At 36.4% G+C, this 17,762-nt stretch overlaps 1 protein-coding gene across 1 annotated transcript in view; it reads right to left on the bottom strand.

Annotated features, from left to right (window-relative positions):
• LOC145694574 (ankyrin repeat domain-containing protein 13D) overlaps positions 1 to 17,762 on the bottom strand; it is a 90,646-nt gene that overhangs the window by 19,008 nt on the left and 53,876 nt on the right. The window contains exon 8 of the mRNA XM_081770915.1: positions 1,041 to 1,166. Within this exon, the coding sequence (XP_081627041.1) occupies positions 1,041 to 1,166 (126 nt within the window). The remainder of the gene's footprint in view (positions 1 to 1,040; positions 1,167 to 17,762) is intronic.

Here is a 17,762-nt window from a genome sequence, read left to right as displayed (position 1 = left end):
CCATCAGAAGAAAACTGCACAAACAGGGAATTTATGGCAGATCCGCAATTCTCAAATCACTCGTGACTGTTGACCACTGACACGGAGACAGTGGTGCAATCCCCATAAAAACTGGACAATGGAGCTATGTAAGACTGTCATCTGGTTTACACTGTTTCCAACTGCTGGCCAAGTTTTCGTGTAGAGAACTCCAGCACAAGTGTACAATACAGGCTGTCTGTTACCAAGAGTGAAGCATGGCGGCGGTTCAGTGATGATTTGGGCAGCCATATCCTGGTATTCTACCGGACCCATCATCACCCTGCATGGACATGTCACTGCTAAGGACTGCGTAACCATTTTGAGTGACTAGCTGCATCCCATGGCGCAAACTTTATTCCCTGATGGTAATGTAATGTTTCAAGATGACACAGCCCCTTGTCATACAGCTCACACTGTCCAGGACTGGTTTGATGAGCACGAAGATGAAGTGTCACATCTGCCATGACCTCCACTATCGCCAGACCTCAATATCATTGCGCCCTTGTGGTCAGATTTGGAGACCAAGGTGAGAGCCCGCTACCTACCACTGTCGTCTCTACAACAACTTGCAGCTCCTTTGGCGGAAGAATTGTATAACATGCCTTTGGCAACCAAACGCGAACTGTATTTCTCCATTCCCCGTCGACTGTAGGCCGTTCTGCGTACCAAAAGTGGTTCTACTCGCTATTAATAAAGATAATGTGTAAGTTTTCAGGTGTTTCCATAGTTTTGTCCATCCACGGTATATAATGTATTTAGTAATACTCACTTACAGCTGCTGTTATACAAAATAAGTCAGCGCATTCTACTACTTCCGGTTATCATTATCTACTCCAACGAGTAAATGTTTTTTTTCCTTTCTTACCAATCCTTACTTTCAATTTCCTTACCTTTTGAAGTTGGATTAGAATTACAAGTGAACACACACTCATTCATAATTCTTAACACTGAAACTTATCACTAGTTATTTTGTGTTATTATTTTTGTACGCATTCCAATCTTTGACGAAATATACTTACTTTAAATTTTTGAATTTTAATATTAATTTCTTTTGGTCTCCCGATATCTCTTCCTTTTAGATCTAATGCACTAAAGTATTCTTCTGGTGTAATGTGACATGGATTACCAATACTAAAGGTTTCTTCCTGTAAAAGAAGATATACAAGAACCATAATTATTATTTGCGGTTGAGAGAATATGCACAAAACATTTATTTAAGAACGAGGAGTATTTACTTGGTACGTTCCGCTGCTGCAAAAAGTAATTTTCTTCATTGTAAATACTAGAGACGTTCAATATACAGGGTGTTTCAAAACAACACCAACAACTACTTCCGCAACAATTTTTATAGAGGTAGTTAGTGAGTACTTCAGGTTATATGCCCGTAACCAAACTGCCTGTACAAAAATTGTTGCGTGAGTACCTTAGGATTCTGAAACATGTATTTTTGGATAGAGCACATATTAGTTCCTAAGTAAGGTCGGTAGGTCCCATAGTCTTGAAGCTATGGACCTTTAAAGTTCATTTTTTCATGTTTTCGGCAGCCTATAACTCCGAAAGGAAGCATTTGTGCACCCAGGTTGGTCTATACTTTTCGTCTTATTTTGGTGTCCCAAACGTTGTCGGTGCTGTTTTGAAACACCCTATAGAAGTTTCCCTAAGCTATAAAAAAAAATATTTTTTTTGATACATTTGTAAGCTACGCATGCATGTATAGGTGAGTCCTTCCTCACTTCTCCACATAATCCCAATTGAGATTCAGGCATTTGTCCCACTGTTGCAGCAATTTGTCCAAAGAAAAAATCAGGGCTCTGACTATTTGGGTTAAAACATTGACAGGGTGGATGAACTAGCTCAAGAAAACCGTCGAATTAAGGCATGCAAAGTTGCAGAAAGGTTGTACATTTTTGTTGAAACAGTCCATCACATCATTCACGAGAAACTGCAATACCGCAAGGGGGTGCACAATGGGTTCCTCATCAAGTGACTGGCGATAATAGACAGTCTTGAAGGTTTAATGCGATATCAGCAAGGTGGCAATGCTTTCATTACACTTTCGATGGACAATGAACATTTTGGAACAGATGAAGAAGAGAAGCGGAATGTGAGGACAGTGCTAAATAGCTACAGCCCTGATTTTTTTTTGCAAAGGATTTGGACAAATTGGTACAACGGTGGGACAAATGCCTGAATTTCAATAGGGATTATATAGAGAAGTAAGGAAGGACTCACCTACACTACATCGTTTACAAATGTATCTTTAAAAATATTTTCTTTTCCAGCCCAGGGAAACATACTGAACGACCAACGTTTTTAGAAATCATTTGAATTTCATCACCTGGACAATTGACACAATGGCTTCTTCTCTGCATTCTTGAAGAATAAACTCTTAACTGCTATTAGAAAAATTAACCAGTGTTATAAAAAATGTCTTGTTAGCATGGGTATCTATCACAGTTTCTTGAAAACACGTACTTGCACTAACTCTGTTTGTATTCGAGTTCACTAAATACACAAACTCTGGCAACGAGTCAAACACACTTTAACAAAAGTAAATTTACATACGAATAATGAATGACTGAATTTCCCCGTTTCAAAAGTTGCCAACTAGCTACCTGTAAAATCTTTTTCAGTTGACATTTTTTTTTTTTTTAAGTAGTGGCTACATGGATAAATCTGTTATGTAATATTTACTAATGAAGTGGTCTACACTACCTTTCTCCGTATTCAACTTAAGGTTTAGCTCTCCTCGCTGGTGTGTGTGGTAGCTGGTGGCGGTATTTTTGAACAGTGATCCTGAGTTCGATTCCCAGTGAGAAAGTATCGAACGCACTGAAGTGGTGCAGATCAACTTTTTTATTTACTCTTACAGTTTCAATGTTCTCCTACACTTATTTCAGTGATGTCTAAAAACTGCTTAACTAGAAGCACTATTGAGGTCCCTTCTTTTCTCTGGAACTCTTCTGATAAAAAGAAAAAATAGATAAATTGATCACTTGAAAACAATAGATTTCTTTTTCTTTTTGGCAAAACGTGTATTACACAGATAATAATGTTCCTCGCAAGTGTTACGATCTTCATCTTTCGTATGAGTAAAACAGTGACGAAATTCCAAATAACTATTGATCATTTTCCGCTACTTAAATGAAAATATGCCTTTTAGAACTAATTTGATGCACAGATTAAATGCTGGGCACTGAATTTAAAAACATTTTCCATTTTGCGCGCCGAAATTACAAAGAATTTCTAGATAAATGTAAATTTGCTTTTGTGTTGGTTGTAGAAATTAATATACATTAATGTCTGAAGAGTATGTAGTTAATATGTTAGCTGACATTATGACGTTTTTCTTTCTTTCTTTTTTTTTTAAAGAAAGTAAAATAACTTACTATAGAAAAATAAAATTTTTGAGTTTTACTTCTCACGGTTATGCCGTGTGGGTTAGAGGAGACGGTGATGATGAGAAATTAATGTAATGGTGGAATGAAGAAAGTGAGAAGAAACGGGAGAACCCCGAGAAAACCCACGCACACGGTGTTTGTCCTCCACAAAGTCCACTTGGCGCGAGCTGAGATCGAACCAGGGACCCGACGCACCAGAGGTGAACGTTCTACCATTGAGCCACCGCGGCTCCAAATTTGCTATAGATTTTGAGGAGTGAGGCTTTCTTTTAAATAATAATTCCTGAGAGTTTCACAGAAAGGGAGGAAATTTAACGATTAGCAATTTCTAGACGTCACTGAAGAAAGTGTCAGAACATTTGAACCGTATGAACATAAATAAAATATCTAGATACAAGACTACTCTAATTTGAATTATGTACCTTATAGCATCTACCAACCAATACTCATCCTATATAGCGTTGCCAATGACAAAAGACGTAAATACAAATCAATCAACTATGGGTTTCTTTACCTTATACAGAATTATTCACAAATACACTTTTCTCAATTTATGACAGTCCTAAATATGGGAGTCCATCTGAGCCTCCAAAATGTTATATTTACTAAAATTTAGCTGCCTTGATAGTCTTGACATAATTACGGTACTTTCTTTGGAATCCCTAATATGCTCCTTCATTCTAGTTCCAATATTTGTTGTAGTCACACTTATGTAGGAATTTTTACAATCTAAATATTAACAGTGAAGGATTTTTTTTTTCTTTTGCAACATTGGAATATATCCAAGTACGTACATTTCAGTAAGCAAGTACTTCCATCATTTTAGTTAGTTTAAATTAATTCTGTGAGTCAAAAACAAGCTGATATATTACAACTCTTATCTGATAGTTTTATGTAATAGTCACTGTCCTGTTTTTACTATATGATGTATACTAAAGACGAATTAAAGATAATCAATATGTCATACATATGTTTGTAAACACAGGGAAATACATTTGGAAGGGAAATTGTAACTTGCCTCTCAACTGTTAGCAGAAGTTATATGGTGACATGTAATTTAGTTGGTATATGATATTAAATGTTTGAAATGAGTCTGTGCCGGCCAAAGGTTGCGATATACTGAAGTCAAAAATTTTGTCCAAAAAATTGAGCGTACCATTATTTTCATGTTTCATGGTGAACTTAATTCTAGGGTGTGTTTTGGATGTATTCATCAAACAGGGTTTTTAAAATCCAAAATTAGGATATTATCTGAATACTTTATCTCTAACGGATATACTTTATGTGAGGAAATTTAGGAAAAAACATTGGTTTTAATTTCAGACATGTCCAAAACCATATGAACCGTGCCCTTCATATTTTTTCACCTTAATTTTTAACTTCCTTCAGACATTTAAGTTGATGATGAGGACCACGATTCTCGAAAACGTTCCTTAGTGTTTATAAATACTGCGGTAACTACTAAGCTTTCTCCTTTTTGTTTATTACTCTATCATCAACACTCGCAATTCTGTACTTTTATATTGATCGTCCGATGCTGGTGGAAATGCGAAAGACTGAAAAAGTTAGCGACTTAAAATGTGTGCAATCTTGACAGTTCCAAAGAGGGACTAATCTCTAATTTCCTTAAAATCAAATTATCACAACTGGGGAAAAATTTTGTCGCACACATTTTAAAGATACGGCAACAATTATTACAAGCAGACATCGTATTAAGGCATAAAGAAATTGACATTTTAAGTCATAATTGTTACAAAAAATTTTTGGCCTTGGACTCTCAAACGGATTACCACTCTATGTGGATACCATTTTACTACTATTTTTCTTAGACTGAAATATATATATATATATATATATATATAATATTATAGACTCAAGACCATTAGGAAGACCTAGGCGCAGATGGAAGGACAATATTAAGATGGATTTCGCAGAAATAGGAATACAAAGTAGAAACTGGATACAGTTGGTTAAGGACAGAAGTTAATGGAGAGCTTCTGTGAGCACGTCATTGAACCTCTGGGTTCCATAAACCATAGAGTTAGTTTAGTCAGACTTAAGAAGAAAATCTAAGCTTTAGGTAGTTCTTGGACTCATTATACAAGGGAACAGTATGATGACAACCAAACTTCTGTTAGTCAACTTTTTAGTGAATCTCATTGATATTCCAAAAAAGTTTATAAAATTTTCAGACTCGGACTTACGGTTTCTAACCCACTCATATGTCAAGTCATGTGTTGTTGCAGTTGAAAAAGCGACATATTTTATTTTTCTAATCTGGAAGACGTAAATGAAATAAGGAAACAATGTGTCCTTGTAATATACCAGCATATTCAAAGAAAAGATTATTCTGGACACATTGAGAGACAAACAATTCAACTTCTTACGCAAGTACGATCTTTTTCTGTATGAAGGCTTACAAAGTCATCAAATATGGAATAAAATATTTGGTCTAGGAATTAATTCGTGCGGGTGGATAAGAGATGGCGCAACGAACGGAGCGTCCCACAGTTCCGTGTACCCACACATGTGTTGCAAACCCCTGTCATCGCGTATCGTTCGTAGTATAGGGCAGTGGATTAAAGCGTCAACAACACCAGTTTGTAGTTAAGTGAACATGGCGCAATTTGTACCTGATAAAGTGTTTTTGCGGGGTGTCCTGCTGCATTACTTTAACATGCAGAAAAGTGCGACTGAAAGTCATCGTATTTTGGTAGAAGTGTATGGTGACCATGCTCTAGCTGAGCGAACGTGTCAGAAGTGGTTTGCACGGTTTAGAAGTGGTGATTTCGGCTTGGCAGACCAAGAGCGAGCTGGACAGCCAAAAAATTTCAAGACGAAGAATTGACAGCATTGCTCGAGCAGGATTCGTGTCAAACGTAGGAACAACTTGCAGCAGCATTAGGCGTTGATCAAACAACAGTCTCCAAACGCTTGAAAGCCATGGGAATGATTCAAAAGATGTCACATTGGGTTCCACATGAATTGAAAGACAGAGACGTTGAAAGACGAAAAACCATTTGCGAATTGCTGCTTCAACGACAGAGCAGAAAGGGGTTTCTGCATCGAATTATTACGGGTGATGAGAAGTGGATCCATTACGAGAACCCTAAACGAAAAAAAGGCCTGGGTGAAACCAGGTGAACCAGGTCCATCACAACCAAAACGAGATATTCACTGTGCAAAGGTTATGCTGTGCATATGGTGGGATATGAAAGGTGTGGTGTACTATGAGCTGCTGCAACCGGGTGAAACTATGAATGGAGAACGTTATCGACGACAATTAATGCGTTTGAAGCAAGCTCTGGCCAGAACACGACCAGAATGGGAGAACAGACATGATAAACTTATTGTTCAACATGATAACGCTCGCTCACATGTCGCAAAACCGGTCAAAACCTATTTAGAAAATGTCGGATGGGAAGTTTTACCCCACCCGCCGTATTCACCAGACGTTGCTCCTTCGGACTACTACTTGTTCGATTGCATGAACAACGATTTGATTGGACAGCGGTTTACTTCTTCAGAAGATATCGAAACATGGGTCTCTGACTGGATCGCTTCCAAGGATGAGGACTTCTTTCGCCACGGAATCCGTACATTGCCTGACAGATGGGTGAAAGTGGTGGCTAGCGATGGACAATATTTTTCTTAAGGTATTTATGTATTTTGTGTTTGTACTACAGCTTCAATGTGTGCGTACCAACCGCACGAATTAATTCCTAGACCAAATATAACAACAGTATAGTGATACAATTCATGAATGTGCATGCAAGTTGTTTCACACTGTGCAAGGGCAATCCATTGTCCCCAAAATTTTCGCCAAGAATACCTAATGAGACTAAATCCAAATTCAATACCCAAGACTCGGCCTTACCCATTATATAAGTCTTATATTAAAATATATAAATCTGGCGTACCTTTGAGACCTATAATAACAGGTTTTCACAGTTTCACTTACATGTTCAAATACTTGTACCATAAGCTTCAATTATTCAATATACAGTGTAAATATATCATCAAAAACAGCCTAGAACCAAAAAATAGTTCGAATTTTTTTGTAGTTGCAGTTTCAACTTATTTGGCATATTGTATGCCTGAGTATCGGTAGGCTATCTGACTATCTGCTTTAGAACATTCTCTACATGAACGGAGAGTAAACCCACAGGCAAGTCAACTGATTCCACAAGTAACTGCCTTTCTAATTACTTATCTAATTACTTACTGAATGTATGGAACATTTGCAATAATAGACATCGCGCTTCGTTCGATTCAGTTCACTCTTTTGCGCGTTGCTCTGCTCGTGACATTTCAGGATCCATTCTTTACGTTACATTTATTTAGTGGTATGTATCCCTTGTCTTACATCTTTTATCTGCTATCCGTTTTTACTCTTGTTACCTTGTCACTGAAGAAGGAACCAGCTTGTCGTTCCGAAACGTATGGAAAATATTTAGGCTTCCCAAGAGAGGATTTATTGGTCAGTAGCCATTTTTTTTTTTTTTTTTGTTTGTTTATTTACTGCAATATTTGAATTTTGCAATATAATTCTCATGCAAGCGGAGTGTATAATAAATTGATATAAGATGACCTGAAACAGTATTTTATTTTGCTACGGACACCTCTTATTCAACGAAAACTATCATTTTTACTATTTTTAACTCAGTATTTGATTAAACAAATTATATATTATATCGACATATGTAGCTAGCTAGTTTTTACCAGTAGTACATACAAATTGATTCTGGTACTTATACAGGGTGGACGACCATTGACCTATCTTTGAAGAGTATACAATCCAGCTGAGGTGACATCTTTAAGTTTTACGTCTCACAGTTACGCCCGCTAGACTGAAGGAGACGATGATGATGAGAAATGAATGAAATAGTAGGATGAAGAAAGTGGGAGGAAACGAGAGAACCCCGAGAAAGCCCACGCACATAGCTGAAGTGACGTTACTTGTTACTTTAGATGTACTGCATTTTTCAAGAATCCCATGTACGCAGTATCTTATTTACAAATGCCGGACACACAGTTAAATTCTTCAGGTTCAAGGATCCCATCGAACAAGTATAGACGCAACACGAAAACCTACGCAACTTCGCACTTCTCGAAGTTCGTACGCAGACTCGTACAACCATATTTATTCACATATAACACACACTTTAAAAATAAAATTAAAAAAAAAATAAATAAAAAATAAATAAAAGAGGTACGTAATATACATGAGGAATTTATTTTATAGCCAGTTATAAGCTTAGCTGCAAGTGACATTTCTAAATGATATAAAGGAATCATTGAAATTACAATATCCAACTTGCAAACTTTACTCAAATACTCAATTGCTATTAATAATACATCTGTGCACACTTATAATACGGTAGCTGATCTAACCACCCTTCCTTTACGTATATGATCTTCTGAATTCCTTCCAAAATCTACGTGCGTAATATACGCGATTTAACATATCGTTCAAGACCATTTCAAGGGTTTTCTTGAAATTCTCCAAATATCGACTGGCATTATTAGTAGGGATGGCCTTTTTCGAAAAATCTGTTTTTCGATTTTCGGAAATTTCATTTTTCATTTTTTTGAAAAATTTTTCGTTTTCGAAAATATGAGGCCATCCCTAATTATCAGTATTATTATTATTATTTACAATGTGTACTTCAAACGTCCCTACACCTATTATTTTCCCATTTCCTATTTTAAAATATAATAATTTAATTTTTTTTAAATACAGGGTGTCTCAAAAGTCCCCTAAAATAGGGTAACTCCTGTTATTATTAAAGCTACAACAAAATGCATTTTTCTTCGTAAATAATTTATAGAACTTATTGCTGTAAGCAGTTGTATCTATTTCTATGCAGGGTGTCTCAAAAGTCCCCTGGCATAGGGTAACTGTTATCAGAGTTACAATAACATGTAAGATGGAAAACCGTTTCAAAATATGACGTTTTCAGTCTAAAGTGAAGAATTTTTTTTAAATCGGACGAGCCGTTTTGGCTGTACATCTTTATGTACCCAACGTTAAATGAAAATGAAACGTTGCCATTTACCTGGATCCACAACATAAGTGAATGAAGTTACTGTCTGTTATGCTAACGTTTCGATGGACAGCCTCTATTTCAAACATGCCCCCATTCACCATACTCTTACAAACATGCCCCCATTCACAACACTCTTATAAAATTTGTCCATCTCCCGTTCCGTCTCCAGACCCAAATAAATGGCAACGTTGCATTTTTTTTTTTTTACTTAACATTGGGCGCACAAAGAGTGTACAACAGCCCAAACGGCTCGTTCGATTTAAAAAATTCCTTCATTTTATATTGAAAACATCATATTTGGAGACGGTTTCCCATTTTACATTTTATTGTAACTCTGATAACAGAGTTACCCTATGTCAGGGGACTTTTGAGACACCCTGTATAGAAATAGATGCAACTGCTTAGAGCTAGTATCTAGTCGCAATAAGTTTTGTAAAATATTTACGAAAAAAATGCATTGTACTTTTTCTTAGCGATAATAAATACATGATGCAGTACAGTATATATGTTCTTGGTTTTCCGACATGCGCACGAACGATAAATTTCATAAATAGCGTGTACTTATATCTCGTATTGGCCGCAGTACTTTGACGTTGCCTTTTCCAATATCATGACTATTGAGAAGTTAAGGTCCTACCACACCGGACAAGTATACTACATCGGAAACTCTTCGTTCCATGTCACAAACGACATGAAGGTACCTTGCTTTCTGTGGAATTTTTACACATCCATTGGAGTATGGTAACTTTTCGTCCACCCTGTATATAAGGAAAAACTTTTACTAATATCCTTAGTTATACTAATAACCTTTTTATCCTTTTTAACTTGTCCATGTGGCTGTACTGAACTTGATGAGGTTGGGAGGTTTGGATTGAAAGGTACCAAGGAATCTAGTTTCGCTTTCAACTTCTCCTTGAAATTTTTAGAATCTGCAATTGCCTGACAAAGAATATGTTCAAAATATGCAAGAAAAGAATAAATAAATAATATAAATAAAAAGAACTAAAATAAATATAATTCTGTAAAATTCTCTCTCAATATTAGGGGAAAGCAGTTTTCTTAAGGAAGGCATTCACTTTAATGCTATGCTCCTCCATGGTATCGATATTCTCATTATACAAGTATACATGAAGTCCTAGAACATTTTTAAAATTTATTATAGATAAATGAGTCGCATTAGAAAACGAAATACATAATTTGGAAGAATATTTCGCAAAAGCTCAGCATTTAGTTTACGAACACACTATGTAGCATCCGACAAACGCCAACGCTATAATTGAGCTCTTGCCAGACACTGTACATCATATCCTCTGAAACTGTGGTTGTTCTACATCATGTGGAAGAGAAGGGATGTGTAACTTACGAAGTCTTTTAGAGAACTCCACAAAAAAAGCCACATGGAGTGATATCCAGGAACATAGCGTTAGCACACACAGTCGGTTGTTCTTACAGCGATAAAGCCAACGACTGGATAATTCTACGTTTAGATATGTCCTAACCCCATGGTTAAAATGTAGAAGAGCTCTGTCTAACTGAAGGACAAAAATTATCAGACTCCCTACCATGTACAACAACGAAGCTCAACTGTTGAATGACGTTCAACGTCAAGTCTCGATCACGTGGTGGATGAAGTAGGTTTAATCTTCAATAAACGATTTTCGGGGTTTATCTTCGTTGATTTTGGTTAGTCTTCAGTACTGAACTTAAGATCTCCTTAACCATGTTGGTCCTGGTGTCCCCCACAGGGGACATAAAATTACACGACATTATTATTTCTTTACAACTTTAAAATCAGATGCCAACATTGAAAACTGTTTACAAGGGATGATCCATCTATGATCATCTCCTGTAAACACTTTCCAATGTTGCCAGTCTGATTTCAAAGTTGTAAAGAAATAATAATGTCGTCTAATTTTATGTCCCCTGTGGGGTTGCCGGGACCGACATGGTTAATGATTATACTACAGATTTCGAAAATACTTATTACAATAAAAATGTTCCATTGTTCACCTATTATTTTACTTTTTTTTTTTTTTTTTTTTTTGGCCTTTTACCGACGAAGTTGCAGCTTGCTCTTTTTTTTTCTTTTTGAAATGAAAGCTATTATTATTATTAATTATTATTATTCTTGATATTCTAATTATTGTAGGTAACTGATTTGCAGTTTTTGTACACGAATCAAAGAAAATTTCTTTACACTTATCTCTCAAATATTTGGACAGTACATTCAATTAAGATTACTTTGTTTCCCATCGCATGTTAACAAGAAACAAAGTTAAGAGAGAAAATTTCATGACAGTGAGTTTAATTTTTTTTTTTTTTTAAGTAATTAAGTGTAAAGGTTCGATTATCACCGATAGATGGCACCACGTGTCCCCCTTTTTTTCAATGTATTTTGTAGGCAGCTACATTATTCAAAATAATTCAATCAAATTCAAGAGATATACAGTATGTCGGAAAAGTAACGGAACTTTTTTTTCTTTACAGATTACAACTAACTTCATCTAATGATGCAACATATCATCGGAAAACTGGATATCTGCTCAACAAAACGAGACCACAATCATGCGAACCAATAACGGAGTATCAAGTTATGGCAAGAAAAGTGAGTGGTATCTGGTGTCACCTCGTCAAAGAAACGCAATGGTGCAAAGAGCCAATATTAAATTTTGTTTCAAGCTAAGTAAAACATTTACACAAACAATTGAAATGATGAAACAAGGGTATGATGAGTGCTTACCTAGTACGTGTGTTCGAGTGGTATGCGATTCCGGGAGAGTCGTGAGTCCGTGGTAGATGACCCAAAGCTAGGCAGAACGAAACACAAGAATCGCGATGAGTTTGTAGAACAAGTGCGTGAAATGATTGCCCAAGATGCAAATTCAACTGTGAGATGGATGGCGAAGGAACTAAATACGACGAAAGACATGGTTCACGATATTTTGACAAAGGATTTAAAGAAACGGAAAGTATGTGCTCCATCTGTTCCGCACACCTTAACTGACGACCAAAAACTTGCTCGCGTTCAACATTGTAAGAACTTGATTAAAACAGCCATACGGAACAGAACATTCCTGGAATCGATTGTAACTGGTAATGAGACTTGGTGCTTCAAGTACGACGCACAAACACAACGTTGAAGAGCTACGTGGAAGTCCCCAGGTTCTACGAAAGCGAAAAAAATTGCGTTTCAAAAGTCACATGAGAAGAAAATGTTGATTTTTGTTTTACGATTCCAAAGGTATTATACTTCGGAAATTCATTCCACAGGGTCAAACTGTTAATGGTGATTATCTGGGTGTTATGGAGCGCTTGTGGAAGCGAATCGTTCAAGTAAGGCCCGAGTATCGAGCGCCAGTCAGTTGGACTTTATTGCATGACAATGCACCAAGCTACAGAACCGTCGCAGTTCGTGACTTTTTGGCTAAAAAAGCAAATCTGTGTGCTTCCACATCTTCCGTATTCGCCTGATTTATCACCGTGTGACTATTTCCTATTCCCAAAACTAAAATTGGACATGAAAGGAACATTTTATGACAATTATACACATCCAGTCTGCCGTGACAAGGGTCATTGAGTCTATTCCGATAAAGGGCATACAAAACTCTATGCTAGCATTGGTTGAACGTGTCCAGCGGTGTATTGATGCGGAAGAGATGTATTTTGAATGAAAAGAGCTACAGTTGGTAAAACACCTAATTCGTTTTGTTTAATTTAAAAAGTTCCGTTATTTTTTCGACATACTGTGTAAATGTTCGAATTTTGTCTACAGTCAAGTTGAACAAGTAATCAGAGAATAATCCGTGAAGTTCTTTGGTATTTTGTTTCTTTCGTCGTTGAGAGCACATTATTTTACTCACTGCAAACATGCTCCCAATAATGAAACACTCCCAACAATGAAAGGTACAAAATATCAAAACTTCATTATTATTCAATTTGTCTGTAGATAAAGTTTGAACATTTATCTCTTGAATTTGAATGAATTATTTTGAATGTTATATCTCTCTACAAAATACATTGGGAAGACAGTCTGTACGTGCTGCCATCTATTTATTGATTACACAGCCACACACAAAAAGTAAAAGTTCTGTGCACCGCACTCCAGGCTATGGATTCGATGTATGTTGTTACGCAGAATCCAAATATCGAACTCTAGGACGATCCATCATGTCAATTTTTTTATGGGCGAAAAACTTTAGCGATTTTGGATAGGAGGATACTCGTAAAACAGCCATATAGAAAAACAAACGTTCTGTGCGGCGGACCCCGGAGTATGGATTCGATGTATTTTGTTACACAGAATCCAAATTTCGAAACCCCAGGACGATCGATCGTGTCTTTTTTAATGAGCGAAAAACTATCGATTTTGGATAGGGAATATACACGTAACACAGTCATACGAGAAAACAGAAGTTCTGTGGGGCGGACCCCAGAGTATGGATTCGATGTATTTTGTTACACAGAATCCAAATTTCGAAACCCCAGGACGATCGATCGTGTCTTTTTTAATGAGCGAAAAACTATCGATTTTGGATAGGGAATATACACGTAACACAGTCATACGAGAAAACAGAAGTTCTGTGGGGCGGACCCCAGAGTATGGATTCGATGTATTTTGTTACACAGAATCCAAATTTCGAAACCCCAGGACGATCGATCGTGTCTTTTTTAATGAGCGAAAAACTATCGATTTTGGATAGGGAATATACACGTAACACAGTCATACGAGAAAACAGAAGTTCTGTGCGGTGGACCCCAAGGTATGGATTCGATGTATCTCTTTACGCCGAATCCAAATTTCGAAACCCCAGGACGATTGACCGTGTCAATTTTGTTTTATAGGAGAAAAACGTGTGTGCTCTCTATCCAAAATCGCTCACGATTTCGCTCATAAAACAAAACTGACACGGTCAATCGTCCTGGGTTTCGAAATTTGGATTCGGCGTAAAGAGATACATCGAATCCATGCCTTGGGGTCTGCCGCACAGAACTTCTGCTTTCTCGCATGACTGTGTTACGTGTATATTCCCTATCCAAAATCGCTAACGTTTCTCGTTATTAAAAAAAGATCGATCGTTCTGGAGTTCAGAAATTACGATTCTGTGTAACAAAATACATCGAATCCATACCCTGGGGTCCGGTGCATGGAACTTTTATTTATTTATTTATTGTGTGTGGCTGCGTTATTAACGATTCTTTAAACTCACCTTAAGATCGAGCATCGATCCTAGTTTGGACATACCTTACTTACCTACCTTAGCCACATTATTTGTATACCCTAGCTAAGAAGAAGTTGAAAAACTACTACTAATACAAAAATGGAAAAGTACATAGGAAGAACAAAGGATAACATAACATCTATTATATAAAAATGAAAAGGATCTTGTTTTTGACCGCATCATATTAAAATGGCTGAATCGTTCGAAATAATTTTTTGGATATAGATATTACCTACTTCGAACAGGGTTTCTATCACATTACTTCAATCAAAATTCAAAGCAAGTATCCTACTGGGAATCGAACCCGGGACTACCACGAGGTGACATGAACTGTTGTGATAAAAATGCACGTAAAGAGCAAGTTAGAAATCATGTAATGTATCAAAAACAGAACTGTTATATTTCCCCAGTGTGCATTAGCTTTTGTGGACTTCAAACGGTGTAATACAAACATAATTTAAATATGAACAAATGACGGTCGGCTTAAAAGTGGATTTTCGTGCGACACTCCTACTTATACAGGTCATACCGACATCAAATCTCATATTTCAGCTTTGTATGAATTGTTATTGATATATAAAACAATGAACAAAGCACTACAGTTGAATAGTTTAGACACTATAACAATGCTTTTACTAGATACAATCTAAAATTGTATTTGATGAAGACGTTGTTACATGCTGAAACTATTTTGCTAAGTACTCCTCTTATTCAACAAAACTAAAGAAACTACATGTTATATCGACATATGTAGCTAGTAGACTACATACTAATCGATTCTGGTACTTATACAGGGTGGACGATCACTGACCTATCTTGGAAGAGTATACATTACAACTGAGGTGACATGTTATTTGTTATTTCAGGTGTAGTGTATTTTTCAAGAATCCCATGTACACAGTATCTTATTTACAAATGCCAGACACACAGTTAATTTATCAGATTCAAGAGTTTCATCGAACACGTACGGACGCAAGACGAAAACCCACACATTTCGCACTTCCCAGAGTTCGTATGCAGACTCGTACAATTACATTTACTCATGTATAACACGCACTTTTATACTCATGTATAAAAAATTAAAATAAAACATAAAAAAGGAGATACGTAATATACACGAGGAATTTATTTTTAGCTAGTTATAAGCTTACCTGCAATTGATCTTTACAAATGATATAAAGGAATCATTGAAATTACAACATACAACTTGAAAACTTTACTCTAATACGGTCTTGCTATTAATTTGTGCAGACTTACAACATGGTAACAGATCTAAACACCCTTCCAGTATTTGCAGAGATCGTATCGTAAATTTCGTCTTCATGTATATGATCTTCCCAATTTCCTCTAAAATATACATGTGTATTATATGCGACTTAACTCGATATTTTTCCAGAGCTTTTCAAGGGTTTTCTTGAAATTCTCCAAATAACGGTCGGCATTATTAGTACAGATAATACTATTCTTTACAAATTATTTACAATATGTACTTCGAACTTCCCTACCCCTAGTATTTCCACACTTCCTAGTTTAAAATGAAATGGATACTTGATTTTTCTAGAAATATAGAAATAGATAAAGCTGCTTGCTATTAACACCTAGTCGCAAAATGTTCTGGAAAATGTTTACAAAAAAAGATGCATTATACTTTTCTCTGAGCAATAATAAATACAAAATGCAGTATAGTGTACATGTTCTTTGTTTTCCGACATGCGCACGAGTTTCATAAATGGCGAGTACTTGTATCTCGTATTGGTCCAGTACTATGATGTTAACTATCCTAATATTATGTCCATTGAGAAGTTAAGATCCTACCACACTGAACAAGGGAATTACCAAGAGACAAGTATACAGTATACAGGTACAAGAGTAGAGGTATCTTGTTTTCTGTAGAATAAGATATAGTACTTATACATTCATTGGGCATGGTCTTTTCGTCCACCCTGTATATAAGGTAGAATTTGTACTAATATTCTTAGTTATACAAACAACCTTTTCATCCTTTTTAACTAGTTGCTGTGGCTGTACTGAACGTGATGTGCTTGGGAGGTTTGCATTGAAAGGTACCAAGGAATTTAGTAGTTTGTCTTTCAACTTCTTCTTGAAACTTTTAGAATCTGCAATTGTCTGACAAAGAATATGCTCAGAAATATGACAAGAAAAGAATAAATAAATAAATAAATAATATAAATAAAAAGAACTAAAATAAATATAATTCTATAAGTTTCTCTCAATATTAGTGGAAAGCAGTTCCCCTAAGGAAGGAATTTACTTTAATGATATGCTTTTCCATAGTATTGATATTCTCATTATACCAGTGTATACGAACGGCAGTCAATATATTTTTGCCCTCGTAATATTTTAGCTATTTGTATGCAAATTATGTACGAAATGCGGCAATATCTGATGAGACTAATGTGTAAATTTTACGTTTCTAGGTTCAAAACTGTTGAAGATATGGCGTCTGGAAAGAGTGAAAGTGCAGATGTGGCAAAAGTGGAATATCGCGCGGTCATGAAGTTCCTCCATCTAAAGGGGATGAAAGCCAAGGACATCTATGCAGACATGAAAACTGTTTATGATTAAAAATACCCATCCTTAAGCACTATTAAAATTTAAAAGAGACAGCTGAAATGTGGACGCAGAGTTTGGAGGACGAATCTAGAGAAGGAAGACCGTGCTCAGCTATTGATGACAACATGATTCTAAAAGTAGAACTCCTAGTGATGGACGACAGACGAAATAAGTTGAAGATTTCCCATGGCTCAGTATCCACTATCTTGCATGATCACCTGCACCTATCCAAAGTGTCCGCACTGTGGGTTCCCAGGTTACTCCTTTTCAAAAACAGCAACGCGCTGATTGTGCATGGGAAGTGTTGGCTCTCTGGGTACCCATTGAGAACGGCTTTTTCAATCGTTCCGTGACAATGGATGACTATTGGGTATATCACTTTGAGCCAGAGACTAAAGTGATGAGTAAACAGTGGAAACATAGCAGCTCCTCACTTCCTAAAAAGGCCGTATGCAGCCTTTTGCTAAGAAGGTCATGTTTTCATTTTTCTGGGATTG

Source organism: Thermobia domestica, chromosome 9 (assembly GCF_964235325.1).
Source record: "Thermobia domestica chromosome 9, izTheDome1.hap1.1, whole genome shotgun sequence".
NCBI classification, from domain to species: domain Eukaryota; kingdom Metazoa; phylum Arthropoda; class Insecta; order Zygentoma; family Lepismatidae; genus Thermobia; species Thermobia domestica.
This window is presented reverse-complemented; position numbering and strand designations above follow the sequence as displayed.